The sequence below is a fragment of the Lissotriton vulgaris genome, unplaced genomic scaffold, assembly GCF_964263255.1.
Source record: "Lissotriton vulgaris unplaced genomic scaffold, aLisVul1.2 SCAFFOLD_1729, whole genome shotgun sequence".
Taxonomy (NCBI): domain Eukaryota; kingdom Metazoa; phylum Chordata; class Amphibia; order Caudata; family Salamandridae; genus Lissotriton; species Lissotriton vulgaris.
Window position 1 is genome coordinate 447,063 of NW_028254431.1, and position 25,355 is coordinate 472,417.

The 25,355-nt window shown below is 47.7% G+C and overlaps 1 protein-coding gene across 1 annotated transcript in view; it reads right to left on the bottom strand.

The window, feature by feature from the left end:
* CUNH1orf146 (chromosome unknown C1orf146 homolog) overlaps positions 1–25,355 on the bottom strand; it is a 277,504-nt gene that overhangs the window by 244,407 nt on the left and 7,742 nt on the right. The window contains exon 2 of the mRNA XM_086951668.1: positions 16,026–16,194. Within this exon, the coding sequence (XP_086807794.1) occupies positions 16,026–16,194 (169 nt within the window). The remainder of the gene's footprint in view (positions 1–16,025; positions 16,195–25,355) is intronic.

The following is a 25,355-nucleotide window of genomic DNA, read 5'->3' on the forward strand; positions in this document are numbered from 1 at the left end:
AAAAAACCAGGTCTTCAAAGCTTTACGGAAAAGCACAAGGGAGGGTTGCCCTGCAAGTTCAGGGGGAAGCGAGTTCCATAACCTGGGAGCTAAGATAGAGTAGGCTCTACCTTCCCATGTTGCTTTGTAAATCTGGGAACCAGGACAAGTTTTTTATTAGATGAGCGGAGAACTCTAGTGGGGGAGTAAGAGTGGAGGAGGGACCTGATATCCTCTGGGCCAGTACCGTACAAAGCACCATGCACAAGACATAGTATCTTAAAAGAGATCCTAGACTGGATGGGCAGCCAAATATGCTGAGGACAATCTGGAAAGATTGAGGACCATCTTAGCCGCTGCATTCTGGACTATCTGCAAGCGGTGGATAAGACTCTTGTTAATACCCACATGCAATGCATTGCAGTAGTCCAGTCTTGAAGAGACAAGTGCCACGGCGGCTTGCTTCCGAGAATCGGGGGAGAGATAGTGAGCGATCTTTCTAAGGATCCGAATGATACCGCAGCAGGTCGAAACAGTCCTGCTGACCTGACGGTTGAATGAAAGCGAGGTATCTATTAGAACCCCGAGATATCTGGCAAATTGGCGGGGTAGGGGGCAGTCCCCAAGGGAAACTAGCCACCAATCCTTTGACCAGATGTCCTGATTACCCCCGAAGATCAAGACCTCCGTCTTCTCCCCATTTAACTTCAGGAAGTTCTGGATCATCCATTTTGATACCGCCTCCGTACAGTTCCTGAAGTTCAGGGCTGAGTACTTCACAGACTGGGTAAGAAACCATAATTTGGGTGTCGTCGGCATACGACAACACCTCAAGCCCAAACGATCTCACAACCCTGGCAAGTGGGGCAACATAGATGTTAAAGAGTGTGGGACTTAATGCGGAGCCCTGGGGGACCCCACACTGCACAGGTTTTGGTGGGGAAAGGAACTCGCCCAGCTTCACCCTTTGTTCTCTTTGGTTGAGAAAGGAGGCCAAAAGGCTTAAGGCTGGACCTCCGACTCCTATCTCCCTAAGACGAGTGACCAGGATAGAGGGAGACAGGGTATCGAATGCCGCCGTGAGGTCAAGCAGGACCAAAAGGGTAGTATAGCCCTTGTCAACCTTCAAGCGGATGTTATTGATGACCACGGTGAGGGCAGATTTGGTGCTATGTGATTTTCTAAAGCCGTGTTGTGACGCATCTAGGAAGGTGGAGTCATCCAAAAAAGAGCTGAGGGGACGATTGATATGTGATTCAAGGATTTTAGCAGGGCAGGTAGAAGGGAAATTGGCCGACAATTCTTCAGTACCCCAGGGTCCAGAGTGGCCTTTTTCAGAAGGGGTTTGGCGACCGCCATTTTCCATGAAAGAGGGAAGATTCCCTCCGTGATTGCAGAGTTCATCACCTCCATAATAGGAGGAATAACCACTTCCCTACAAGCCTTCAGAACCCTAAGCGGACAGGGATCTAGAGGGGAACCGGATTTAGTGGTATCAAGAAGCTGATTGATCCGTTACAGAGTAAGGAGAGGGAAATTCAGGAGGCTAGGAGCGGGTTCATCAGCCTGGCACCCCACCGTGGGAATGGCAGGGGAAAAGGGGGATCCCAGCTCAAGGTTGAGGGATTCAAGGGTTTCATAGATGTCCACGATTTTAGAATGGAAAAAGGTCGATATTCCATCACATAACTCCTGGGTTTCCACTAAGGGGTCAACAGCCTGAGTAGTGGAAAGGGAATCTATAATCATGAGGAGGTCTCTGGGGGAATTAAGGGAGGCAGTCAGGTTAGCATGTGTTAGGTACTGGGATCGACCAGTTTGAATCCTCGTCGCTAGTAATAGGTTTAATAAGACCATTGAGAGGTTCAAAGTGGCAATTAAAATCCCCACCAATTAAAAAGTACACATTCCTCGAGAGTGAATTAAGGAGGCTTGCCAGACAGTCTAACGTCGGGGATGTCCCACCATGCTGAACTGGGCGAGAATAACCATTATAATGGCCAGTTTTGGTAGGTTTCTATGAGTCAGCAGAATGCATATAATATCAGGAGAGTTAGATTCTACTCTCTTTATCGTACATCCTAAGTGTGCTCCCACCCATATACATAACCCCCCCGAAGTTCTGCCCCTAGGGCCCTTCACTGCTGCTTCGCAATATGCCATGAATCCTACTCTATATAGGGGATTTAGGGCCCAAGTTTCTTGAAATAAACAGATCTCATGGGAGTCGATGTAGTCTCCCAATCGGGCAGATCTAATTTGGTCGCCAGGCCCGCAATATTCCAGAACAAAATTCTGGGACCACCTGATCGCACTTCCAAACCTCTCCCAACAGTTACCTCTAGTTCACGGCTATCTAACAGTCCAGGGGGTTTCGAAGCTAATAGGGAGAGGGGCTAGTTCTTGGGGATGTAGTCCAGCCTCACCAATTGCAGGATTAGTTCCAGTTGGAGCGATAGAATTCCCCATCTCCTGTTCTATATTGGCTATACAAGTTCTGCCACTTTCAATATCCCCTAGTACAACGCTTGGCAGCAGTTGTTGGTTTAATACCCCAGCCCCGACCCCCCAGTTTTATCACAGAGCTGTTTGGTCGTTATCAGTGAACAGGAATCAATAGGGATCAGTCAATCCACCAAATCTAATACACTGAATCCATTACTGATTTGGACGATTGATAGACACGCGGTGCTAACCAGCCCTTCCCTGAACCCCTGCATTACTGGTTGACCAAGCCTACCACTGCTATTCAACTATAGCTATATCAACAGTCACACAAAACAAAAACAAATTGGGTGTATACTTCCAGAGTACAATTTATGTACTCGTCAAGCAAGGTCAACGACTACTGAAGCGCTGAAACGCTGAAGCGCCTGGCAAAGGGCTCCTATAGGCTTTAATGAGAATTGTTGTAAATGTGATTTCACGCACTGTATTTTTAAAACCCACACTGTTTTTAGTCACGCTGTTCTTACCTCATTAGCACCCCCTTCCCCGGTCCACCGCTGATTTATTCAGTTTGTTGTGGAGGGAAGGCGCCCCGGAAGTGATTAATACTTCCTCCTCTCTTGCGGCGCGCAGGTCAGCAGGCTAGTTGCTCTGCCCGACCAAAACTACAAATAGCCCCGCAACACCACACTAAGGTGGACTCGTCAAGCAAGGTAAATGACTACTGAAGCGCTGGAGCACCTGGCAAAGGGATCCTATAGGCTTTAATGAGAACTGTTGTAAATGTGATTTCACGCACTGTATTTTTAAAACCCACACTGTTTTTAGTCACGCTTTTCTTACATCATTAGCACCCCCTTCCCCATTCCACCGCTGATTTATTCAATTTGTTGTGGAGGGAAGGCGCCCCGGAAGTGATTAATACTTTCTCCTCCCTTGCGGCGCGCAGGTCAGCAGGTTAGTTGCTCTGCCCGACAGAAACTACAAATAGCCTCGCAACATCACATTCAGGTGGACTCGTCAAGCAAGGTAAACAACTACTGAAGCGCTGGAGCGCCTGGCAAAGGGCTCCTATAGGCTTTAATGAGAATTGTTGTAATTGTGATTTCACGCACTGTATTTTTAAAACCCACACTGTTTTTAGTCATATTGTTCTTACCTCATTAGCACCCCCTTCCCCGGTCCACCGCTGATTTATTCAGTTTGTTGTGGAGGGAAGGCACCCCGGAAGTGATTAATACTTCCTCCTCTCTTGAGGCGTGCAGGTCAGCAGGCTAGTTGCTCTGCCCGACCCAAACTACAAATAGCCTCGCAACACCACACTCAGGTGGACTCGTCAAGCAAGGTAAACGACTACTGAAGCGCTGAAACGCTGGAGCGCCTGGCAAGAGGCTCCTATAGGCTTTAATGAGAATTGTTGTTAATGTGATTTCACACAATGTATTTTTAAAACCCACACTGTTTTTAGTCAAGCTGGTCTTACCTCATTAGCACCCCCTTCCCCGGTCCACCGCTGATTTATTCAGTTTTTTGTGGAGGGAAGGCGCCCCGGAAGTGATTAATACTTCCTCCTCTCTTGCGGTGCGCAGGTCAGCAGGCTAGTTGCTCTGCCCGACCAAAACTACAAATAGCCTCGCAACACCACACTAAGGTGGACTCGTCAAGCAAGGTAAACGACTACTGAAGCGCTGAAACGCTGGAGCGCCTGGCAAGAGGCTCCTATAGGCTTTAATGAGAATTGTTGTTAATGTGATTTCACACAATGTATTTTTAAAACCCACACTGTTTTTAGTCAAGCTGGTCTTACCTCATTAGCACCCCCTTCCCCGGTCCACCGCTGATTTATTCAGTTTTTTGTGGAGGGAAGGCGCCCCGGAAGTGATTAATACTTCCTCCTCTCTTGCGGTGCGCAGGTCAGCAGGCTAGTTGCTCTGCCCGACCAAAACTACAAATAGCCTCGCAACACCACACTAAGGTGGACTCGTCAAGCAAGGTAAATGACTACTGAAGCACTGAAACGCTGGAGCACCTGGCAAAGGGATCCTATAGGCTTTAATGAGAATTGTTGTAAATGTGATTTCACGCACTGTATTTTTAAAACCCACACTGTTTTTAGTCACGCTTTTCTTACATCATTAGCACCCCCTTTCCCATTCCACCGCTGATTTATTCAATTTGTTGTGGAGGGAAGGTGCCCCGGAAGTGATTAATACTTTCTCCTCCCTTGCGGCGCGCAGGTCAGCAGGTTAGTTGCTCTGCCCGACTGAAACTACGAATAGCCTCGCAACACCACACTCAGGTGGACTCGTCAAGCAATGTAAACAACTACTGAAGCGCTGAAACGCTGGAGCGCCTGGCAAAGAGCTCCTATAGGCTTTAATGAGAATTGTTGTAAATGTGATTTCATGCACTGTATTTTTAAAATCCAAACTGTTTTTAGTCACGCTGTTCTTACCTCATTAGCACCCCCTTCCAAGGTCCACAGCTGATTTATACAGTTTGTTGTGGAGGGAAGGCGCCCCGGAAGTGATTAATACTTCCTCCTCTCTTGCGGCGCGCAGGTCAGCAGGCTAGTTGCTCTGCCCGACCCAAACTACAAATAGCCTCGTAACACCACACTCAGGTGGACTCGTCAAGCACGGTAAACGACTACTGAAGCGATGAAACGCTGGAGCGCCTGGCAAAGGGCTCCTATAGGCTTTAATGAGAGTTGTTGTAATTGTGATTTCACGCACTGTATTTTTAAAACCCACACTGTTTTTAGTCATATTGTTCTTACCTCATTAGCACCCCCTTCCCCGGTCCACGGCTGATTTATTCAGTTTGTTGTGGAGGGAAGGCACCCCGGAAGTGATTAATGCTTCCTCCTCTCTTGAGGCGTGCAGGTCAGTAGGCTAGTTGCTCTGCCCGACCCAAACTACAAATAGCACGGTAAACGACTACTGAAGCGATGAAACGCTGGAGCGCCTGGCAAGGGGCTCCTATAGGTATTAATGAGAATTGTTGTTAATGTGATTTCACGCAATGTATTTTTAAAACCCACACTGTTTTTAGTCAAGCTGGTCTTACCTCATTAGCACCCCCTTCCACGGTCCACCGCTAATTTATTCAGTTTTTTGTGGAGGGAAGGCGCCCCGGAAGTGATTAATACTTCCTCCTCTCTTGCAGGTCAGCAGGCTATGCCTTTCCTTTCTCGTGGCGGACGCACTCAGCGGGCGCACCGGCGGTGCGCCGAAGGCGCCCCAAAGGCAAGTCCGTCTGCGCCCGTCCGTGCCTGGACCGGGCCCAGGGCCACCCCCCACGGTCAGCCCGGCCGATTACTCTGCAATAAGCAACTACTGCATACGCACAAACAAATTGCAACCATACGATCCCCCTGCAACTATCCTACCAAGTGCCCCAGTTTTGAACTTGGGAAACCAGTTTATCAACACACGATGTGCTGCCCTAACTGCAGCTTCTCCTTGGACATTCACCAGGCATCTAATTTTTCAGCCAGCAACACCCCCTCATTTACAAACATTCACTTGGCTCTGATAAGCGCTCGCTCCCTACCAAAACACAAATATGAAATCCAGATTTTTATTGAGAATCAGAAACTAGACATCCTAATGATAACTGAAACCTGGGGTGATCCGGCTGCTGGGCCTGACTTCAGCACAGCAATGCCAGAAGGATACGCGGTCTGCAGATTTGATAGATAAAAAAATTAAAAAGGGAGAGACTTGCAATTATTTACCGAGAATACTATCTCATCAAAGTAGAACTAGCCCCCACCAATATCTGCGAAGCCTGCTACTTCTCCATTATAATCCCACTATTCCCGCCTTTCAGAGGTATTTTGCTATATAGACCCCAGGATCATGTGCAGAATTCTTGTCCTCTTTAGGCGACCTACTAGAGTTAGTTGCAGGTGAAAATAACTTCTCCATCTTAGGAGACTTCAATTTTCACTTGGAGTCACAGGACGACCAAGAAACAATAACACTACTGGCCGAACTAGAGGCGGTTCGCCTCACACAAATTGTCACCTCCCCCACTCCTTCTGCTGGACATACTCTAGATGGAATCTTCTCTAATCATCAACGTCTTGACCTAGGAAATATTCTACTGCTACCTTGGACAGACCAATATGCAGTCCTCTTTGACATCCAACATAGCAATAATCCCTCCCCCTCTTAAAACCCTCACTCCCTAGACAGTTCAAAGCCTGGAGTAACATTGATCCCCTGGAATTTCATTCTTCCTTACTCACAAATCAGCCTGACCTCCCCCCGACTGACCCTAACTCAGCGGCTATTATATACACGCGCTGGATAAATGATGCGGTCATCAAGTCGGTACCCATCAAACGCAGGTCTAATAACCGAGCCTCAGTCTCTGCACCTTGGTTCTCGGAGGCCCTAAGGTGCAAAAAGCAAAAATGACGACATCTAGAACGCAGATAGGCGCTTACACTATGATCCCCCCAAGAAAGCCCTCTAGAAACAATCCCTTGCTAATTACAAACGCCTCCTGATTACAGCCAAAAGTAATTTTTATTGTAACCAAATTGATTCTACAAAAAACCCGGCCAAACAACTGTTCCAAGTGGTTTCTAAACTTGCTGGGCAGGGATCAACTCCCCCTATCACCGCTACTCAGACACTTTGTAACTCATTAGGCACATATTTCCAAGAGAAAGTTTGCACCATCTACAACAACTTTACTCTCAATAATACCTCGCTTACTCCCCTGGCGGACCCCAACGAATCCAGCATACCAATAGGCTCCCCAGTTATCCGAGAACACACTATCACACACTCTCCAAACCCGACCTTTGAAGAATTCAACCAAGTCCCCCCTGACCTCATCTCACATCTCATCACTTCCATGAAATCAGTATCCCCCGAAGATCCATGCCCTCCTGCCACCCTTAAACTTAACCCTGACATCATAGGATCTAATCTGGCTAAAATACTCAACTTGATGTTCAAAACCGGCATATATCCTTCCATCTGGAAGAAGACGGTCATCAAGCCCCTCATAAAAAAAGCCAACCTAGACCCAGATGACACAGCCAGTTATAGATCCATTGCTTCTCTGCTTCTGCCAGCAAAAATTGCAGAGAAAGTAATGAACCCCTATTGGCAAGTTTCATCGAGCAACATCATTTATTAGATGAAACCCAATTTGGCTTCAGAAGGGGACATGGCACGGAAACCGCCCTCATCAAAGCATCGGATGAGATAAAAAAAAATCATGGCTGCTGGAGGAGTCGCGGTTCACGTCCTGCTGGACCTCTCAGCAGCATTTGACACGGTCAATCACGATACCCTGACCGAGCGTGTCACTGCACTAGGTATTTGTCAGAGGGCCAGGGCCCTTCTCGTGTCATTCCTGGCTGATCGTTCACAATCAGTCACGCTTGGCACTTTCACCTCCCCCTCATTCTCTTTTCCATGCGGGGTACCCAAGGAATCCTCGCTAAGTCCGACACTGTTTAACATCTACGTGTTGGACTTGGCGAGGCTCATCAAAACCTACAGCCTGGCCTTCACCTCTTACGCTGATACCCAACTAGTGTTAGCAATACATAACGATGGTGCGAAGGTTGCAGCCAACTTCCAGAAGGGAATGCTTGCCATAAGCTCCATGATAACTGACAACTCCCTGAGACTGAATACGAGTAAGACAGAAGTTATGATCTTCGGTAATTTCCCACCATCATGGTCCTCTCTATGGCAGCCAACAGACTTAGGTACACCCCGTCTCCAGTTGCAAAGGTTAGAAACCTCAGAGTAATTTTCGACGCTAAACTGTCTTTCATGCCCCATGCAAATTTGGTGGTATCATCAGCGGCATATACCCTTCCATCAAAATTATAAAGAAACTCCTCCCATACCTCCCATCCTCAGCCGCCAAAACATTGATCAGTACACTTGTTATGTCCAAAGTGGACTACTGCAACAGACTATTCATCAATGCGCAAGAAAAAGTTCTTAAAAAACTCCAGCTGATTGAAAATGCAGCAGCTAGGCTGCTGACAAGTACTCCTAAATTTAAGCCCATCTCCGATGTAGTCCGCCAACTTCACTGGCTACCAATCAGAAGCAGATCTAAGTTTAAGGCTCTCTGCATCGCTTATAGGGCCATGCACACCACTGGTCCCGATTTCCTGAAGCAGTCTCTTTGACCCTACAATCCCCCCAGACAACTTCGTTCCTCCAATGCCAATCTCTTTAATGTTCCTCGCACACAAAAAAGCCTCCTGGGGCGACAGATTGTTTCTATGTGCCACCACCAAACTTTGGCATAGGCTTACCTCACACATCAAGGCTAGCCCCACCCTTCTCATTTTTAGGAAACAGATAAAGACCTGGCTTTTCAATCAGTGATTCACTGTGTCTACCTATCTTTCCGTCAGTCCTCTAGCGCCGAGACACCCTCGGGTAGTTGTGCGCTCTATAAAATGCATAAATAAATAAATGTAGAAAATCCATTACAATGATAAGGGCACAAATCACATAGATACAAAAAGTGGCTGAGATAGATTGTTTAACGACCAACCAATTTCCCATGTACACTTTTGATACAACCCATTTCGGACTATTTAGAGTAAGGAGAACATCATTGAACATACAATGAATCTTTCCAATAAACTTTTCTTAAAACAAGAATATGGCTTAAAATTTCGACGTTTTAATCTTATTCATGTTTTCATCTGTAAGACCATCTTCAGGATAAGGTGTTCAAATGTAGAATGGGGATCCTATTTCAATTGAGTAAGAGGACGTAAATTACGATGGAGTATGAAAATCTTTGAAATATAATTTAATACTGCAGCCAAACCTTAGCAACTGGACTCCCCTAATGTGCTTCAAAAAAGTGAAACCACTGGCTACCCCTTGTTTTTTTATGATCGGTGGTGTGGGGCATATGGCAAAAACCCCAATTTGTTGCTTCAATTAATTAATTAATTAATTGTGTGCTTATATAGCGCTGGAATCACTCCCGAAGGGGTACCTCCGCGCTTCGACCGCTGCGAAACCCTTCCTGGCTTCCCTGAGAGATGGTCCCTTAATGGGTATCTCCAGGGTGGGACCAGGCATCCCCGGCGGTCTGGTGGGGCCGTTAGTGAAGATGAGGCAAGCTAGTGCGCAGAGTTGCCGAGTGTGATCGCTGATCAGAGTGGGCACCGAGGCGAGAGAATTATCGAGTCCGCTGACCCTGGTCCAGAAACCTGCTGCGTCGGGAATCGAACCCTGGTCCCGGGCCGTCCTCTGCTCTCGGGTCTGCCGCCTCTAACCAGTGAGCCACACTACTTCACCTATGTATCGTCGCTTCGGGATACCGTCTATGATCCGGTCTCTTCCATCCATGGCACACACAGAAGGCTGGACACGGTCTTAGGGCTAGGTGTAGGTAATTGTAATTTACGGATTCGAAAATACCGAATTTTACCGATTCAGTATTTTTGAATCAGTAAATGCAATGTAGATAAAATGTCGGTAAAAAATACCGAATTGTTAAGATTCAGTATTTACCGAATCGGTATTTACCGAATCGGTAATTGCCATTCATTCCTAATAATAATAATAATAATAATAAAGGAGTTTGTAAAGCGCCTGGTGACGCCATCCTGGCGTGTCCCCGCGCTGTGGAGAGAGTTGCAAGACGGAGGGCAAAATTAAAGGGTGTACAGGTAGGTTTTTAAGAGTTTCCTGAAAATTATTTCTGTTCCAGCTAGTCTGATGTTCATGGGAAGGGCATTCCAGTTTTTTGCCGCCAACACACGAAAGGATCGTCCTCCCATCCTGGCCTTCCTTATACGAGGAATTTTGAGGAGACCAGTTCCCATAGAGCGAAGTGCTCTATTAGGCTCATAGGGTATGGCTAGGTCCTTGAGGTATTCAGGGGCTTTCATAGAATTAATCCTGTAGCATATGAGCAATGCTTTGAAGAGGATCCTTTTTTTTATAGGGAGCCAATGGAGAGCATCCAAGGTGGATTTAGAAGGAGCTCTTTTGGGTAGTCTGAGGACCAACCGTGCTGCCGTATTTTGTAGGACTTGTAGCTTTTTCATATTTTTTTCTGTTGTCCCTAGAAGTAGCACATTTCCGTAATCAATACGGGAGGTGACTAGTGCTTGGGTCAGGGTGCGTCTGGCCTCTAGAGGGAGGAGGTCTAGAGTTCGATTTAAGGTTTTTAGCACCCCAAAGCACTTCCCTACTACTTTGTGGACATGGCTGTCAAAGGAGAGTTTGGGATCAACCCAGACCCCCAGATTCTTGGCTTCCTTGCCAGGGGTAGGTAAAGGTCCCAGACAAGAGGGCCACCAATCCTGAGTCCAGCTGGTGTCGAATCGGTAAATACCGATTCGGTAAAATTGGGAAAGAGTCAAGGGTGGCAGGGTGGCACTTTGACACCCTGTTGCACCCCTGAATAGTGCTGGTGTGCACGTGTGGAACACATACATGCCCTAAGGGCATGTATGTCTGTCACATGGCACAGGTGTAAATGCACAGATTTGCATTTACACAGGTATTCGTTATTTACCACCAACTATTAGTTGGTGGTAAATAAGGAAATCTTTAAAGCACAAAGCACTCTTTAAAATGCTTCCTGCATCTCATTTACCGATTCGGTAAATACCGAATCGGTAAGTGATGATTCAGTAAATACCGAATCGGTAAATACCGATTCGTTATTTACCGAATCGGTAAATATACCACCTACATCAGAAAAGGCTATTACCGGTCGGTAACGGACAATTTTGGCCGTTACCGACTGTAATGGCCTTCCTACATCTGGCCCTTAGTCTCAGACTGAGGCTGACCTAAATGGTGAAGTGACCATCTGGCCCATTTCCTTTCGGATCATTCCCCAAAAAGCTGCATAGTCCGTTGGGGCCCACTGCCCACCTTCTTAGAACGTGGCGAATGCTGGCGGATATCCTAGAAGATCCGATTGGAAAGGAGACTATATCCCATGTCTCGGCTGAATATATGACAATAAATTGGAAGGGCGCAAGCACAAGCAGAGTCACAGAATGGGGGGCCTTGAAATCTGTGGTGCGAGGGGCTTGCATGGGGCTAACGTGGAGTTTGCAGGCAATTGTAACAGGATCCTGGTGCAGCTGAGCTGTCATTGGAGGAGGCACAGGCCTCAGAACGTGCTGATTCAACTGCCATAGCCTGAGAGTGGGATATATGCGCCTATAAGCGACATATGGGATAGATCAGAGAAATACACGCTCCAACAGTATCGACAGCACTTGCATAGAGAGAGGGACAGGTCGGGACGGCTATTGGTGTGGATCCTCCGCAGAGAGCAGACCCCAACACCAATTATTGCTCTCCATGCACCGACGGGTGAGATAGTATATACCAGATCTGCTATCCTGCAGGTGCTTCAAAGACACCTGCAGACAGTATATGCTGTGGACGCGGCAGTAAGTGAGGACCGATATGTTCCATACTTGCAGGCCCTGGCACACCTCCCCTGCATAGGCATCTGATGAGCTCGAAGCACAGCTGACCATTGAGGAAATACAAGAAGCCTCTGAGGGGATGGGTTCCCACCCGAAATTCACCGCACATACTCAGCCACCGTGACAAAGGCTGTCCTGCAGGTCTACTCAGAGGCCTTTGAACGTGGAATCTTGCCCCCACCATGAAGCAGGGCGAAATCTGTATGATATTAAAACCGGGTGGAAACAGCTGTTATCCCTCCTCCTATCGCCCATTCACCATGATCAATACGGATGTTAAAATCCTGTGCAAACGCCTTGCCACTCGCCTCGCCCGGTATATGACATACCAAATACATGAAGATCAGTGTGGCTTCAAAGCTGGAAGCCACACTGGCATGAACTTATGCCGGCTAACCCACATTATGCAGATCTCGCTCTTGTGTAAATAGACCTAGCAAAGGCCTTTGACACGGTTGACTGGGGTTACTTGTTTGAGGTCCTTAAGACCATAGGGTTTGGCCCCAGTTTCACAGCTAGGTTAAGATACTGTACACAGAACCATGAGGGCGAGTGGGTAGAGCCCGCTTATTGGGATGGGCACTGGAAAGGGGCACAGGACTGCCCGCTCTACCTCCTCCTATTGCATAGGCCATAAAACCCCTAGCGGTGCGGGTGTGGGAGGAGATGGGGAAGTGGGGTACCCAGGTGGGAGACACAAGCCACGTGATCTCCCTATACACAGACAATACTCTCTTCTATGTAGCAGCTCCACAGGAGGTCCTGCCCAGGCTCTTGCAGCTTATGGAGCAGTTTGGTGAGGTGTATGGTCTGCGGCTTAACTGGCACAAATCTCAGATTTTTCTTTTGGTCCGAATGGCCATTCTGCCCCTAGAAAGTCTTCCGGACCTGGGACTTAGGTAGGAGCAAGTGCACTTTCGGCACCTTGGAGTGCAGTAGGCACTTGTCAATGCACAGCTATTAGCCCTAAATGTGGACAGGGTCATAGACGTTCTGCAACGCTTTGTGGCCTTCTGGAATACATTGACACTCTCATTAATGGGCATGCTTGCAGTGGCTAAAATGGTGATGCTGCTGCACTGCCTGTACGCGCTCCAGAACTCACTAGGCCCAATCCCTAATCGGATCTTCAAGCAGCTAAATATTATCCTTGTCTCCACGCTATGGGCGGGATGACGTAGTAGAGTAGCGCTGCACACACTGACTTGTAGATATGAGGAGGGGGGATGGAGGGTCCACGTTTCGACTCATACTATTACTACGTCTATTGGCTAGTCGGGCGCACTCATACACTCTCCCGATAGCACTGATACAGGGTAGGGGCACTGACGAAGACCTGCCATATGTAGTCTGTCATACAGAGCATATATGGCAACAGTACGTGGAAAAGGTGCTAGGACATGCACCGTTCCACAGGGAGCTTCCCATATGGATGTTAGCTCCTCTATGAGATATGAGTGTACACATGTCCTTCCAAGGCGTGGAAAGACAGGGTCTGTGATGCCCATGCGGAACTCTACCTGAACAAAACTTTCTTATCATAGGAACAAGCTTGTGACGGTTTCACACTGGTGCAGGAACACTACCTGCACTACATGGGTATACTGTAGATCGCTAAAATAACATGGCCTGAGTGCCCCAGCATCCCACGACCGACCTACACACTGGACATATTACTCACGTGTGGATCCAGACGTAGATTGATATCGCTCCTATACAAAGCCATGAGGTTAGACTCATCCAGTCCGCCCCCTCGGACAAGAGCAGCATGGGAGGGGGATCTAAACATACAAATGGACCTGGACGGCCATTAGCACGCTCATGCACAAAGTTTCCTGCAATGCACGGTACAAACTGATTCACTATAACTACTTACACCGCACCTACCTCACAAAGCTGAAGCTGAAACGCATATCTCAGAACCATGCAGATACATGCCCTTAGTGAGACGCAGAATGGGCGGACTTCTTACATTTGTCTTGGACATGCCATGAGTTGCAGCGATTCTGGCCCCAGGTTGTGGCAAAGGTGAACAAAAGAAAAGGCCTCCACTTATTGGAGGAGCTACTGCAGTGCCTGCTGGGTCATATACGAAAACCCAAGAAGCAAAAAATGGCATTTATACTGCTTCAGCTTATGCTGGTCCTGGCCTGATGTAGCAATGCCATTACCTGGATAGAACAGAAAGGCCCAGACATGTTAGCATGGCTTAGGTATGTCCAAGAGTGGGCTTTAGCCAAAGAGCCTTATATGAAATTAAATGGTAGAGATGACAAGGTGCAGACCGACCTAACCGAGTGGCGTATATTGTGCTACTCCGCCCTCGACCCCAGTGCTCATGAGAATGACCACCAGAGCCAGAATCAGGGGAGAGTTACCCCGGTGGGCTGGATAATTGAGCCGGGAGAACAGTAATTGTATAGAGAATGCCAGTGTGACCTCATTTAACCATATGTGTCTGTTGTAATCCTTTCATTTATCCTTATATATTTATTTGAAAAGTTTTTTAAAGCGCGAACATGACCCTTCCAGGTATCAGAGCGCTGTACAACGAGGCGAAAGCATGAATAAACTCAGTACAATGGAGGTCAAAACTGTCAAAACAACATGGAATAAACAATCAAGGTCAGGCTCCGGGTAGTGGGCCCACTAGTTCAGTTTCAGACGAGCCATAGAGTGCAAAAGATTTCCTGTAACATTCAGCAGAACAATCCGAAATCGACTCGGAACAACATAATTAAATAAATGACAAATCTGCAGTCGGCCCAGCTAGTATAGTTTCGGAAGGGCCCAAGCGTAAAATGACAATTTACCAAACAAGCATAAAAAGAAAATCGAGAACGATATGTTGGGATAAATGTCAAATCTGTAAACAAGCGGACATGAAAAAGAGTACAAGTAATGCAGTTTATGTTCACTGAGGAAAAGCCATTTGGCCTGTTTCTTGAAAGAAGCAGTGGAAGAATTGGTTCAAATCTCAGTAGGAAGAGCCTTCCAAATTCTAGGAGCAAAACCACAGAAGGCACGTTTGTACGCACTTTTCTTTTTTAATTTGGGAGGTTCCAAGAGTCGGGTAGACGTACTTCTTAAGTTGTGAACCGAGCCAGAAAGAGCAAGTTTGTTCGCCAGGTAGGTCGGAGTGTTGTATTGTAAAGCTTTATGCGTTAGGCAGGCTATTTTAAAACGTATCCTCGCTTCAACAGGCAGCCAGTTAAGTTACAAAAGGTCAGGTGTAATGTGATTGTGTTTTTTGGAGCCTGTGATGAGCCTGGCTGATGCGTTGAGAGTAGCTCTGAGAGGAGCCAAGCTCGCTTTAGGAAGCCCCGCAAGGGTCACTAGACCATATTCCAGTCGTGAGATCACCAGGGATTGTACTGCAGGACGTATGTCTTCCGGCGGAAGGAAAGGCTTGATTTTCTTAAGGGTGTTGAGATTAAAGTTGGCACCCGTAATAGTGGCACTCATGTGAGCTTGCATATTAAGGTATTTGTCCAAGGTAATACCTAACGATTTAGCGGAGTCAACCAAGTGAGGGGTGCAGTTAAGAGCTGTGAGTTGTTTCAGCCAGTCCAGGGTAGGTGCAGCGTGGTTGTGGGGGCAATCAATAGGAATTCAATTTTGAGAGTATGCAACAAAAGATGGTTCTGGGCTAACCATTGTTGAGTTTGCAAGAGAGCCTCATTTAAAGTTTTAATATCATCTGGAGAGGAGATCTTCAAGTAAAATTTCTTGTCATCCGCATACTAGTGTTAATGAATGTTAGAAAGGTTCAGAATGACAGTAAGAGGTCATTGTCATTTGTAACGCTATAATCGGAGGAGTGCAAACTGCTTGGCTTCCTGCTAATGTACGCAAGATAATAGAACTTTTTCTGCTGCTGCAATGTTTCTTCATTTGTTTTCTGAAAAAGGAAAAACTTGAAAAAGAAAGTTGTAAAAAAAATGTTTTATATTGGGCTCTGTCTAAGGGAGAGCACATTTGCCATACATGGAAAAACAGTGATTTTTAAAAAAGATTTTCAGTAATTATGAATGCCAGTAATTAACTGGGACAATTCTTACTCTGAAAATACATAGATAAACATTTTAACATGTTTTACTTTGTCATTCCGAATTTTATTGCTCACCTCTGTTGAATGTGGAACATACATTTCCACTCTTCCCTTCCATGCAGAGCAGCAACTAGGAGTAAGAAGCTATTGCGATGAATGCCTATAAATTTCTCAATTTTTTCTAAAACAAAATCTTTCTGCATCAAAGATAGATCTTGTATGTTCACCAATAAAAAAGCAACACCTAAGGTAAAAGAAGAGATAGCAGTTGGTGTCTATGAAATAAGATAATACCTATCAGAAATATATTTGTTCTGTCTTACATTTTTTTCTTACTTTTCTAATGCTACTATCAAACATTTTGCAACATATGGTATAAAAATGGATATACAGCACCAAAACAAATAAAACAAGCGCTTGTAAAGGCAACAGGCCTTTTATAAAAGGCATTAGCCAATCCTTGGCTTTACCAGTGCTTGCAGCAATACTAAAAAGCATCAGCAAAAAGAAACAGAACAAGCAGAAAACTTTGTGCCTCGGCGTTATGACTTTTATGAACACAGGCGTCACCACACATGCAAACATAAGTGTCACGATACCGCAGTGACCTTGATTTATATATATCTTTAACTTTATGGTCAACCTCAGTCTGATAAGCATGTATGTATCACCATCCGTGCACATCTATGTGTCAAGGTGCTGCAGCTGCTAATTTCTTTTTTTTACTTTTAATTTCCTGTTCCAAAATAGGCAGACTCCCATCTTAGAACAATTCATATTTTTTTAAATAACAAAATGTGTGAAAGAACTTTTAGAGAAATAAGTGGCCCAGTAGGACATTCACCTGGTGGCCAGTCCAAGATAAAACAAGCATTTACAATGCAATAGGTCTCGCTTTATTTAATTTAAGAGCTATTGGTGTCGCAAATAAGATTTCTTTCTTTCTAAAAATATCCAAGTAGTAGTATAAGTGCTTAAAAGAAATTGCTGAAGCAATGAAAGGGTGTGGTATGTTTGCCTGTTACTGGGTGTGTATGTGGAGTTGTAAAGGGACCTGTATTAGCGATATAAAATACTGTATATTGGAATGGAAAAAATAAGAGAAAGATTTGATGTGAGCATACATTTGTAACTGTTGTTATTCGTTAGCTTGTTTTGTATTAATGCGCTATTGTTTATTTAGCGGCATTTCCTAAATGTTAGAAATGGGGGTCTCTAGTTGGCATGGGGTTGCACCTTTGTCCAAATAGGGACCCTTCTTCCTAGTCAGGATAAGGGATTTACACTCCTTAAATAACCCCTGCTCACCAGCTTGGTAGCTTGGCACGAGCAGTCAGGCTTATCTTAGAGGCAGAGTGCAAAGCATTTGCACATAACCAACAGTAATAGAGTGTAAGCACCACAAAAGGACACCACACCACTTTAGAAAAATAGCCAATATTTTTATTTACAAGACCAAAAAGAATAAGAGTCCACAATACAGTACTTAAAAATCTACAGTTAGGAAAATAAGCTTTAAAAACAGTTCCTTGATGTCAATAGCTCCGTCCGGGGCTATCACAGCGTTGTGTGCAAACAAATCCAAACAGTTCAGGCTGGTTGCGGCATCACGGACCAGCTACGGTGTCGGGAAGACCTGCAAATAGTACCTGTTAGAGATGCAGGGCGAGGAGGCCCTTGAAGTAATTCGCATTGCAGGTCGAGAGCCTTTCTGTTGGGATCAGGAGCGCTGGCGTTGGCAGGTGTCGGGTGCTGCAGTGCAAAGTGCAGCGGTGCGGCGTGCAGTGCCCTCAGGTCGCAGTGCAAGCAGTGGCTCGGTCGCGGCGTCAGATGGCGTTGTCGGTGAGACCAGGGTTGCGGTGCGAGGTGAAGGCGGTGCTTGTCACAGTGCTGGCAGGTCATGGTGCAAGCAGCGGCGTCGTCGTTGCTGAAGTGCTGTCTTCAGCTCACGAACAGAAGTCGATGGTGCCGGCGTTGGTAGGCCTCGAACCACGGTGCAAGCAGCGGTGGCAATTTTGTCGTGAAGCGGCAGCATCGGGGAGGCCCAGGCTTCGTTGTGAAGCGAGGCGGTGCGGTGCCCACAGGTCGCGGTGCGAGCAACAGCTTGGTGGCGGTGTCAGCAGGCGTCGTAGGTGAGATCACGGTCACAGTGCGGCTTTGCAGCGATGCTCTCTGCAGTGCCCAGGCTTCAGCGTGAAGAGAGGCGCTGCGGGGTGCGATACCCACAGGTCTTGGTGTGAGCAGCGGCTCGGTGGCGTCGTCAGCAGGCATCGTCGGTGAGACCAGGGTCGCGGTGCCCTCTGCAGTCCCTTCAGGACAAGGAGTCGGCAGCGGCGTTGTAGACGTCGTAGAGTAGCTTTTCTTCTGTTGCATCACAAAACAAACAGTCCCCAGTGCTGAGGAAAGAGGATGAGCTTGAAGTCTTTGCTGTTCCTGAGACTTCTTGAACAGGGGGCACGCTCTACCTCAAGCCCTTGGAGAAACTCACAAAAATAGATTGCAGAAAGTTCAGTCCAGACCTTTCACTGCACAAGACAGACGCAGACACTGTTGGCCAACACCGCAAAGCACACAGCTTCTCCAGCTCTTCTTCTTGGCAGTCTTCCTGATCCAAAAGAGTTCTAAAGTTCAGGAGTCTGGGAACCAGTATTTGTATCCAAAAATCCTTTGATCCTCTAGGCAGAGGGTGTCTGTGCCCAGCCAGAACCAGTTCTGCCTTCTCTTGTGTGATTTCCTGGTAGGGGGTGGAGACGACATTGTCAGAGGCAGATCAGGCCCTTTGAGGTGCATCACAGCCCAGGTCTATCCAGCCCTTTCCTGACCTACCTAGACTATCAGGAGCCACACTTGCTTCCTAGCCATATGTCGTCCAAAACCCAGACAGGCAATCCACATTCCAGTAGAGTCACACGGGATGACTGAGCAAGAAAATACCACTTCCTAAAAGTGGTATTTTCAAACACAGAATGTAAAAATCACCTTTACTAAAAGATGCATTGTTAGATTCTGAGTTCAGGCACACTAAATGTTATTTTCCCACCTTGTTCCCAGGGACATTTATGTTTATAAGATGTTATAAACAAACTTCACATTCTGCCTATGGGGAACAGGTAGCCTTGCAATAGTGAAAAACGAAATGGGCTGTAATTTACTATCAGGACATGCCACTCACACCAGGGCATGTCCTACCTTTCACATACACTGCACCCTGCCCACAAGGGTACTTTGGACCTACCTTAGGGGTGCCCAACATGTAAGAACAGAGAAGGTTAGGGACTGGCCTGTGTGTGCACGGGCCAAGTCGACATGACAGTTACAAACTGCGCGCAGACTCTGCAATGGCAGGTCTGAGGTACCTTTTCTGGGCTACTCATGTGGGTGGCACAATCTGTGCTGCAGGCCCACACGCAGCATTTGATTCCCAGGCCCTGGCACACTCAGTGCACTTTACTAAGGACTGACAAGAAAACCAAACAGCCAATCATGGAAATACCAATCCATAACATGCTTTACCACAGGAGCACTTGCACTTTACCACTGATCAGCAGTACGAAAAGTGCGCAGAAACACTACGTCAGCAAAAACAGAATCAAAACCGGGAGGGCAGAAAGCAAAAACTCAGGGGAAACATGCCAACAGATGCCAAGTCTAACACTAAATAATAATAAATAAATAGCAATGGTGCAGCACTGCATAGAGGAATTAGAATGGTGTTGTGAATTACATGAATAAAGAAGCAGTTTGCAGCATGGTTTACAGGATTACAAATTTTGAATTACTACTGGGAAGAGAGGTAAGGGAAACATCCTTTAAAACAAAACGTTTTCCACGCAGTACCTTTACAACGCAGGATTTACAACGCAAGTCGTTACAACGACTTGCGCTGGAGGGCGCTGTAGGATAGGGAATAGTTTAATTTACTATCCAAAACCTTCCCTATTCACAATCCAGCGCCCCCCGACGCAAGTCGTTGTAACGACTTGCGCTGGAGGGCGCTGTAGGATAGTGAATAGTTTAATTTACTATCCAAAACCTTCCCTATTCACTATCCAGCGCCCCCCAACGCAAGTCGTTGTAACGACTTGCGTTGTAAAACCTGCGTTGTAAAGGCATGCGTGGAAAAAGCATGCGTTGTAACGACATACATCCGAGAGGTAAAGCTGTAGTACTACTCTGCTTATTTACAATGTGGAATTACTAGTGGTATTAGAGAAGTATTTGGGGCATTGTGTAGATGAAGGCGCGCTAAAGGCAAGCTCGTCTGCGCTCGTCCGCGATGAGGACGCGCCTAGCGCCACAAACCCTGTCTGTCTCAGCCTGCAATCGTCTGGCTACACCCGCGACACGCTGCTCTACCTACGAGGGTACGCATACGAAGGTAAGCTCACCTTTGAAGAGACTGCGTCTCCCTTAACTGATTTCACTCATAAGGGCCTAATTGCAGGAGGCCTCCTGAATGTCAGATCCTTACCGAAGCACGCCACCGAAATTAATCTTCTCATAGATTCCCACCACTTAGATGTACTTTTTCTTACTGAGACCTGGACACACGCCAACTGTGAGACCGACTTAGCTTCTGCTTGCCCCTTAAATTTTAACATCCTTCACCTTCCCAGACCCAAAGGCCGCGGTGGCGGAGTTGGGGTCATCTTCCGAGCCGCGTGGCAGATTAATACCATCGATATCGACCCGGTACCTGGGATCGAGCTCTTTGGTCTGGCCATAAACTGTCACTCTGGAGGCATATTTACGGTGATCATCTGCTACCGACCGCCTGGGGCCTTTCTCCTTTCGCAACAGCAAATGCTCCTCACGACCATCACCAATATGGCAACCTCACACAGCAAACTTATCATTCTAGGAGATTTCAACCTCTGGCCAAATGGCAGCCTGGACACCGGGTTGGGAAATCTTCTATTATCCTGCGAGAACGTGGGCCTTTGCCAACTGGTTAAGGCCCCCACTCACTCTGCAGGCAATCGTCTCGACCTCATCTTTTCGAGTCCGGGCCTAACTCAAGTAGGCGACATTCTGCCTATGAGCTGGACTGATCACTCGCTCATTAAACTTTATATTAATAATGCCACAATAAGAAAGCCCAAGAATCATCCGCCACCACAATTCTCTTACCGAAACTGGAAAGCTTTAGATAAACTTAGCACTTCCACCAAAGTCTTCGAAGTTCAGGATAGATTCTCTCCCACTAGTTCAGTGGAAAACAATTATAGATCCTTTAGTTCGAGAATCACCTCCATTGCGGACTCGGTTGCCCCTTTAAAACATTGCAAACCCAAAGGTAGAGCACCTGCTCCCTGGTACAACGAGTCCCTCAAATCCCTCAAATCAGCCTGTAAACAGGCTGAGAGAAAGTGGAGACGAGGTTACTGCAATATCAACAAAGCCCGCTGGAAAAAGTCACTCCAGGACTACAAAATTGCCATTGCAGAAAGTAAGGCGAACTACTACTGCTCTACTATAGCCAATGCGGCCAATAGTTCTAAAAGTATATTTCAGATCCTGGACAATATCATGCATCCTGACTGTGTTAAAAACTCTATTCCCCCATCTCAGACTCTTTGTGACAGTCTCGCTCAGTTTTTTACTGATAAAATTGAGACTATCATCAATAATCTGGTAATGTCTCCGGCACATTTTCATATGACTCCTCCTGAAGTTGGCTTCACCAATCCTGACTGTCCAAGGTTAGCCTGTCCTCCCCTGAATGAGCTCCTGGACTTCCCTCCTATCTCTCAAGTAGAGTTTGAGAAAGTTGCATTGGCCATCACCTCTGGATCCCCCCTTGACCCTCTGCCTCCGAAAATCTGGAAAGCTTGTGGGCACGAATTATTCCATACCTTACGGATGATTTGCAATCAATCCCTCAGGTGCGGTATCGTCCCCATTTCCTGGAAGCAAGCGCTCATCACCCCGCTATTAAAGAAACCCACGCTGAATCCAGAATGTCTGTCCAACTTTCGCCCTATATCACTTCTGCCATTCCCGGTGAAGGTACTCGAACGTTGGGTCAGCAACTGCCTCTCAAACCATCTCGAGCAGCACCACGTCTTAGACGAATTCCAATTCGGGTTTCGCCCGGTCCATGGCACTGAAACTGCTGTACTCACTGCCATGGAGGAGCTTCGAATGCGTGCAGACAGAGGCCAAGCTGTGGCCTTGATTTTATTGGATCTGTCTGCCGCATTCGATACGGTCAACCATGGGATTTTGCTTGAGAGGTTAAGAGAGGCAGGGATCGCCGGTACGGCCCTGCTTTGGTTTCATTCATATCTTAGTGATAGACAACAGGCTGTATCCCTTCCCCCATACCAATCGGCCTTTTCCCCTGTCCCTCACGGTGTTCCTCAGGGCTCCTCTATTAGCCCGATCCTTTTTAATGTTTACCTGAAACCACTGGTTCTGCTAATTAAATCGCACAAGGTGACCACAGTAAATTATGCAGACGATACTCAGCTGTTGCTTTCTTGGGAGGGCGAAGAATCCATCCCATTAGAAGCCTTTCACAACTGTCTAAGAGACACCGCTAGCTGGTTGCACCGGAATTCCCTCCAGTTCAACTCCGCGAAAACCGAGGTTTTGTTCTGTCCGGCGAGCCGCATTCCCCGCCCTCTGCCTGCTGAGTTCTGGCCCCCGGAAAACTCTAATAACCCATCACCCGTCACCAGTGTTCGCAATCTGGGCGTCATGCTAAACCACCAGCTGAGCATGGAAACGCAGGTCTCAAGAACAGTTGCTACCTGCTCAGCCCTCATGCGCTCACTGCGCAAGGTTCTGCCTCTTTTACCACCCCCGGCCCGAGCATTGATAGTCAGGTGTACTATTCTTAGTCGCCTTGACTATTGTAATGCTCTCCTGTTTGAATCCCCTGTGACACTACTGGACAGACTCCAACGAGTTCAGTCGGCAGCAGCCAAACTGGCTCTTGGTTGGACCAGAAGATCCTCTGCCACCGCTGCGCTGGCCGAGCTGCACTGGCTACCGCTGAAGCAGCGTATTGCCTTCAAGGCCCTCTGTCTGGTCTTCAAGGCACTACACGGTGCAGGACCTAGACCTCTCCAACGCCTGTTCTCGTGGTACACACCCACCAGAACACTTAGGTCTACAACTGCCTGCCTGGTGAAAGTCCCCAAATATAAGAAGTCCAGGGTCGGAGGCAGATCTTTCAGAGTGGCTGCAGCTAAGCTGTGGAACAGCTTGCCGGCCGATGTCCGCCAAATCACTCATCTCCTACCCTTTAGGAAACGAATCAAAACTTGGCTCTTTCCTTCACCCCTTTAGCCTGCTAGTTAAAGTTCAACCTCCCTGTCTATAAACCCAGGAGTAGCCACCAGCGCCAGGATACCTGCAAGGTGACAGTTGCGCTTAATAAATGTTTTAAATAAATAAATAAATAAATAATTACAATGATGAATTAGTGATGACAGTAGGGAGCCCTGTTTCAATACGGGGGCCTTTATCTGTTAGGATCACGCCGCAACCGCCACTGCTACTGAGTCAGTCTGCACCCTGCCGCCATTGCCGACTTCATCTGGACCACAGTACCCGGCAGCACATGCGGCGCAACAAGCCAACGCGTCTAGAAAGCCCCAGGAGGCGCTTAAAAGGCTTACAGGGCTCCGGTGGAAGGGGGGCCCGCTTCAATACCGGGTGCATTTACCTGTTAGGATCACACCGTCACTGCTACTGAGTCACTCGGCACCCTGCCGCCATTGCCGACTTCATGGGGACCACAATACCTGGCAGCACATGGGGCGCGAACGCCACCAACGCGTCCAGACAGAGCCAGGAGGCTCTTAAAAAGCTTAAAAGGCTCCGGTGGAGCGGGAGCCCTGTTTCAATACGGGGGGCATTTACCGGTTAGGATCACGCCGCCACCGCCACTGCTACTGAGTCACTCGGCACCGTGCCGCCATTGCCAACTTCATCAAGACCACAATACCCGGCAGCACATGCGGCGCGCACGCTGCCAACGCGTCCAGAAAGCACCAGGAGGTGCTAAAAAGGCTTACAGGGCTCCCGGGTCGCGGGCCGGTTTGAGCCCGTTGGAGACCGGGGGAGGCTGTGCTGGGCTCCCCATCTGACGTCTCCTCCACCAACGACTTGGTCGCCTGTCCAGTAAGTGTTGCATTAACTACTATTGGACCTTATTTCTATTTTATTGACTTGGAAATGGCCAGGCGGGATGGAAGGGGGAAGAAAGCTGTAGGGGGTGGTTATGTAGCCGGGACTCTTGACCAATTCATAACGAGGGCTACATCTGTTTTGGCTCACGAGATAGCCATCACAGAGCATCGTCTTTCTATAGATCCTGTGTTTGCTAAATGATCGTCTTTGGGGGGCCTGACGAATGTACGCACACCGGAAAAACACCCACAAACTGCCCTCGTTTCTGGGTCACTGAGCCAGAGTACCCGTCAACAACAAGATACAGGGTCCTCACATTTGGATGGAGAGCCCTCCCAATCTGTTAACATCGCGTAATGTATTGCCAAAATCAGTGGCTTACTTCCACGCACTACGGAAGCTCCCAAAGACCCCCTGCAACCCACGGAGCATATGCAGGGGGTGGCTCTCAAGAGGAAGCGAGGAGGTGCCCGCAAGAGGGGAAAAAAGCCTAAGATCTCGAAACCAAATAAGCCTAGTGACCCGACAAACACAGAGTCCCCCATTATTGAAGCCCCCCAAGAGAGATCCCCCGTTGCTAATAGTATTGATGCCGCAGACACTGTCGTAGAATTGTCCCAGCTCAAGGATGTTTACTGGCAAAAAATAGGTGGTCTTCACAGCCTTTATTAGAAAGACTTTTATTAATTGAGAACAGGCTTGAAAAATTTAAAGAACTGACGGCGACCACCTTGGGAGGTATCAAAAATAAAATGGCTGGGGGAGGAGCCTAGCCTACATCCGAGATGGCCGCCTGATCCCTCGGCTCCGCCGATCCTTCTGCTTTTCTCCCGGTCCGCGACTTCTCCTGCTGCTAATTCTGCTTTTGCATTAAATCCTCGGGACCCGGAGACGATTCTGCATCCAGCGGTGTGCTTCCCTGAACGCTCCCTGCAGTGGAAGTGCCGGGGCGCCCTTGTCTCCTCTCTGGCGCCGGCTGCAGCTGAACGGATCTTTGTCCTCGAGATGGTTTATACTCTCCTCGGACTCTGAAGCGGAGAAGAGGCGACCGGCGGGGAACAGTCGCTGCGCTGTGTTTATCGCTGCGGGGCTCCGCTCAGTCTTGCTCATCCTCGCGCTTGGGAACTACTGAGACTGGCAGTGCAACATTGTGTCTACGCCCTGGTCCAGGTACGGCGCTGCTGGCTCGCTTGTCTCCACCGGCGAAGCGGTGGAAGCCATATTGCTGGCTGTGCTCCCTGCTCCTGCGCTTCCTCCGGGCTG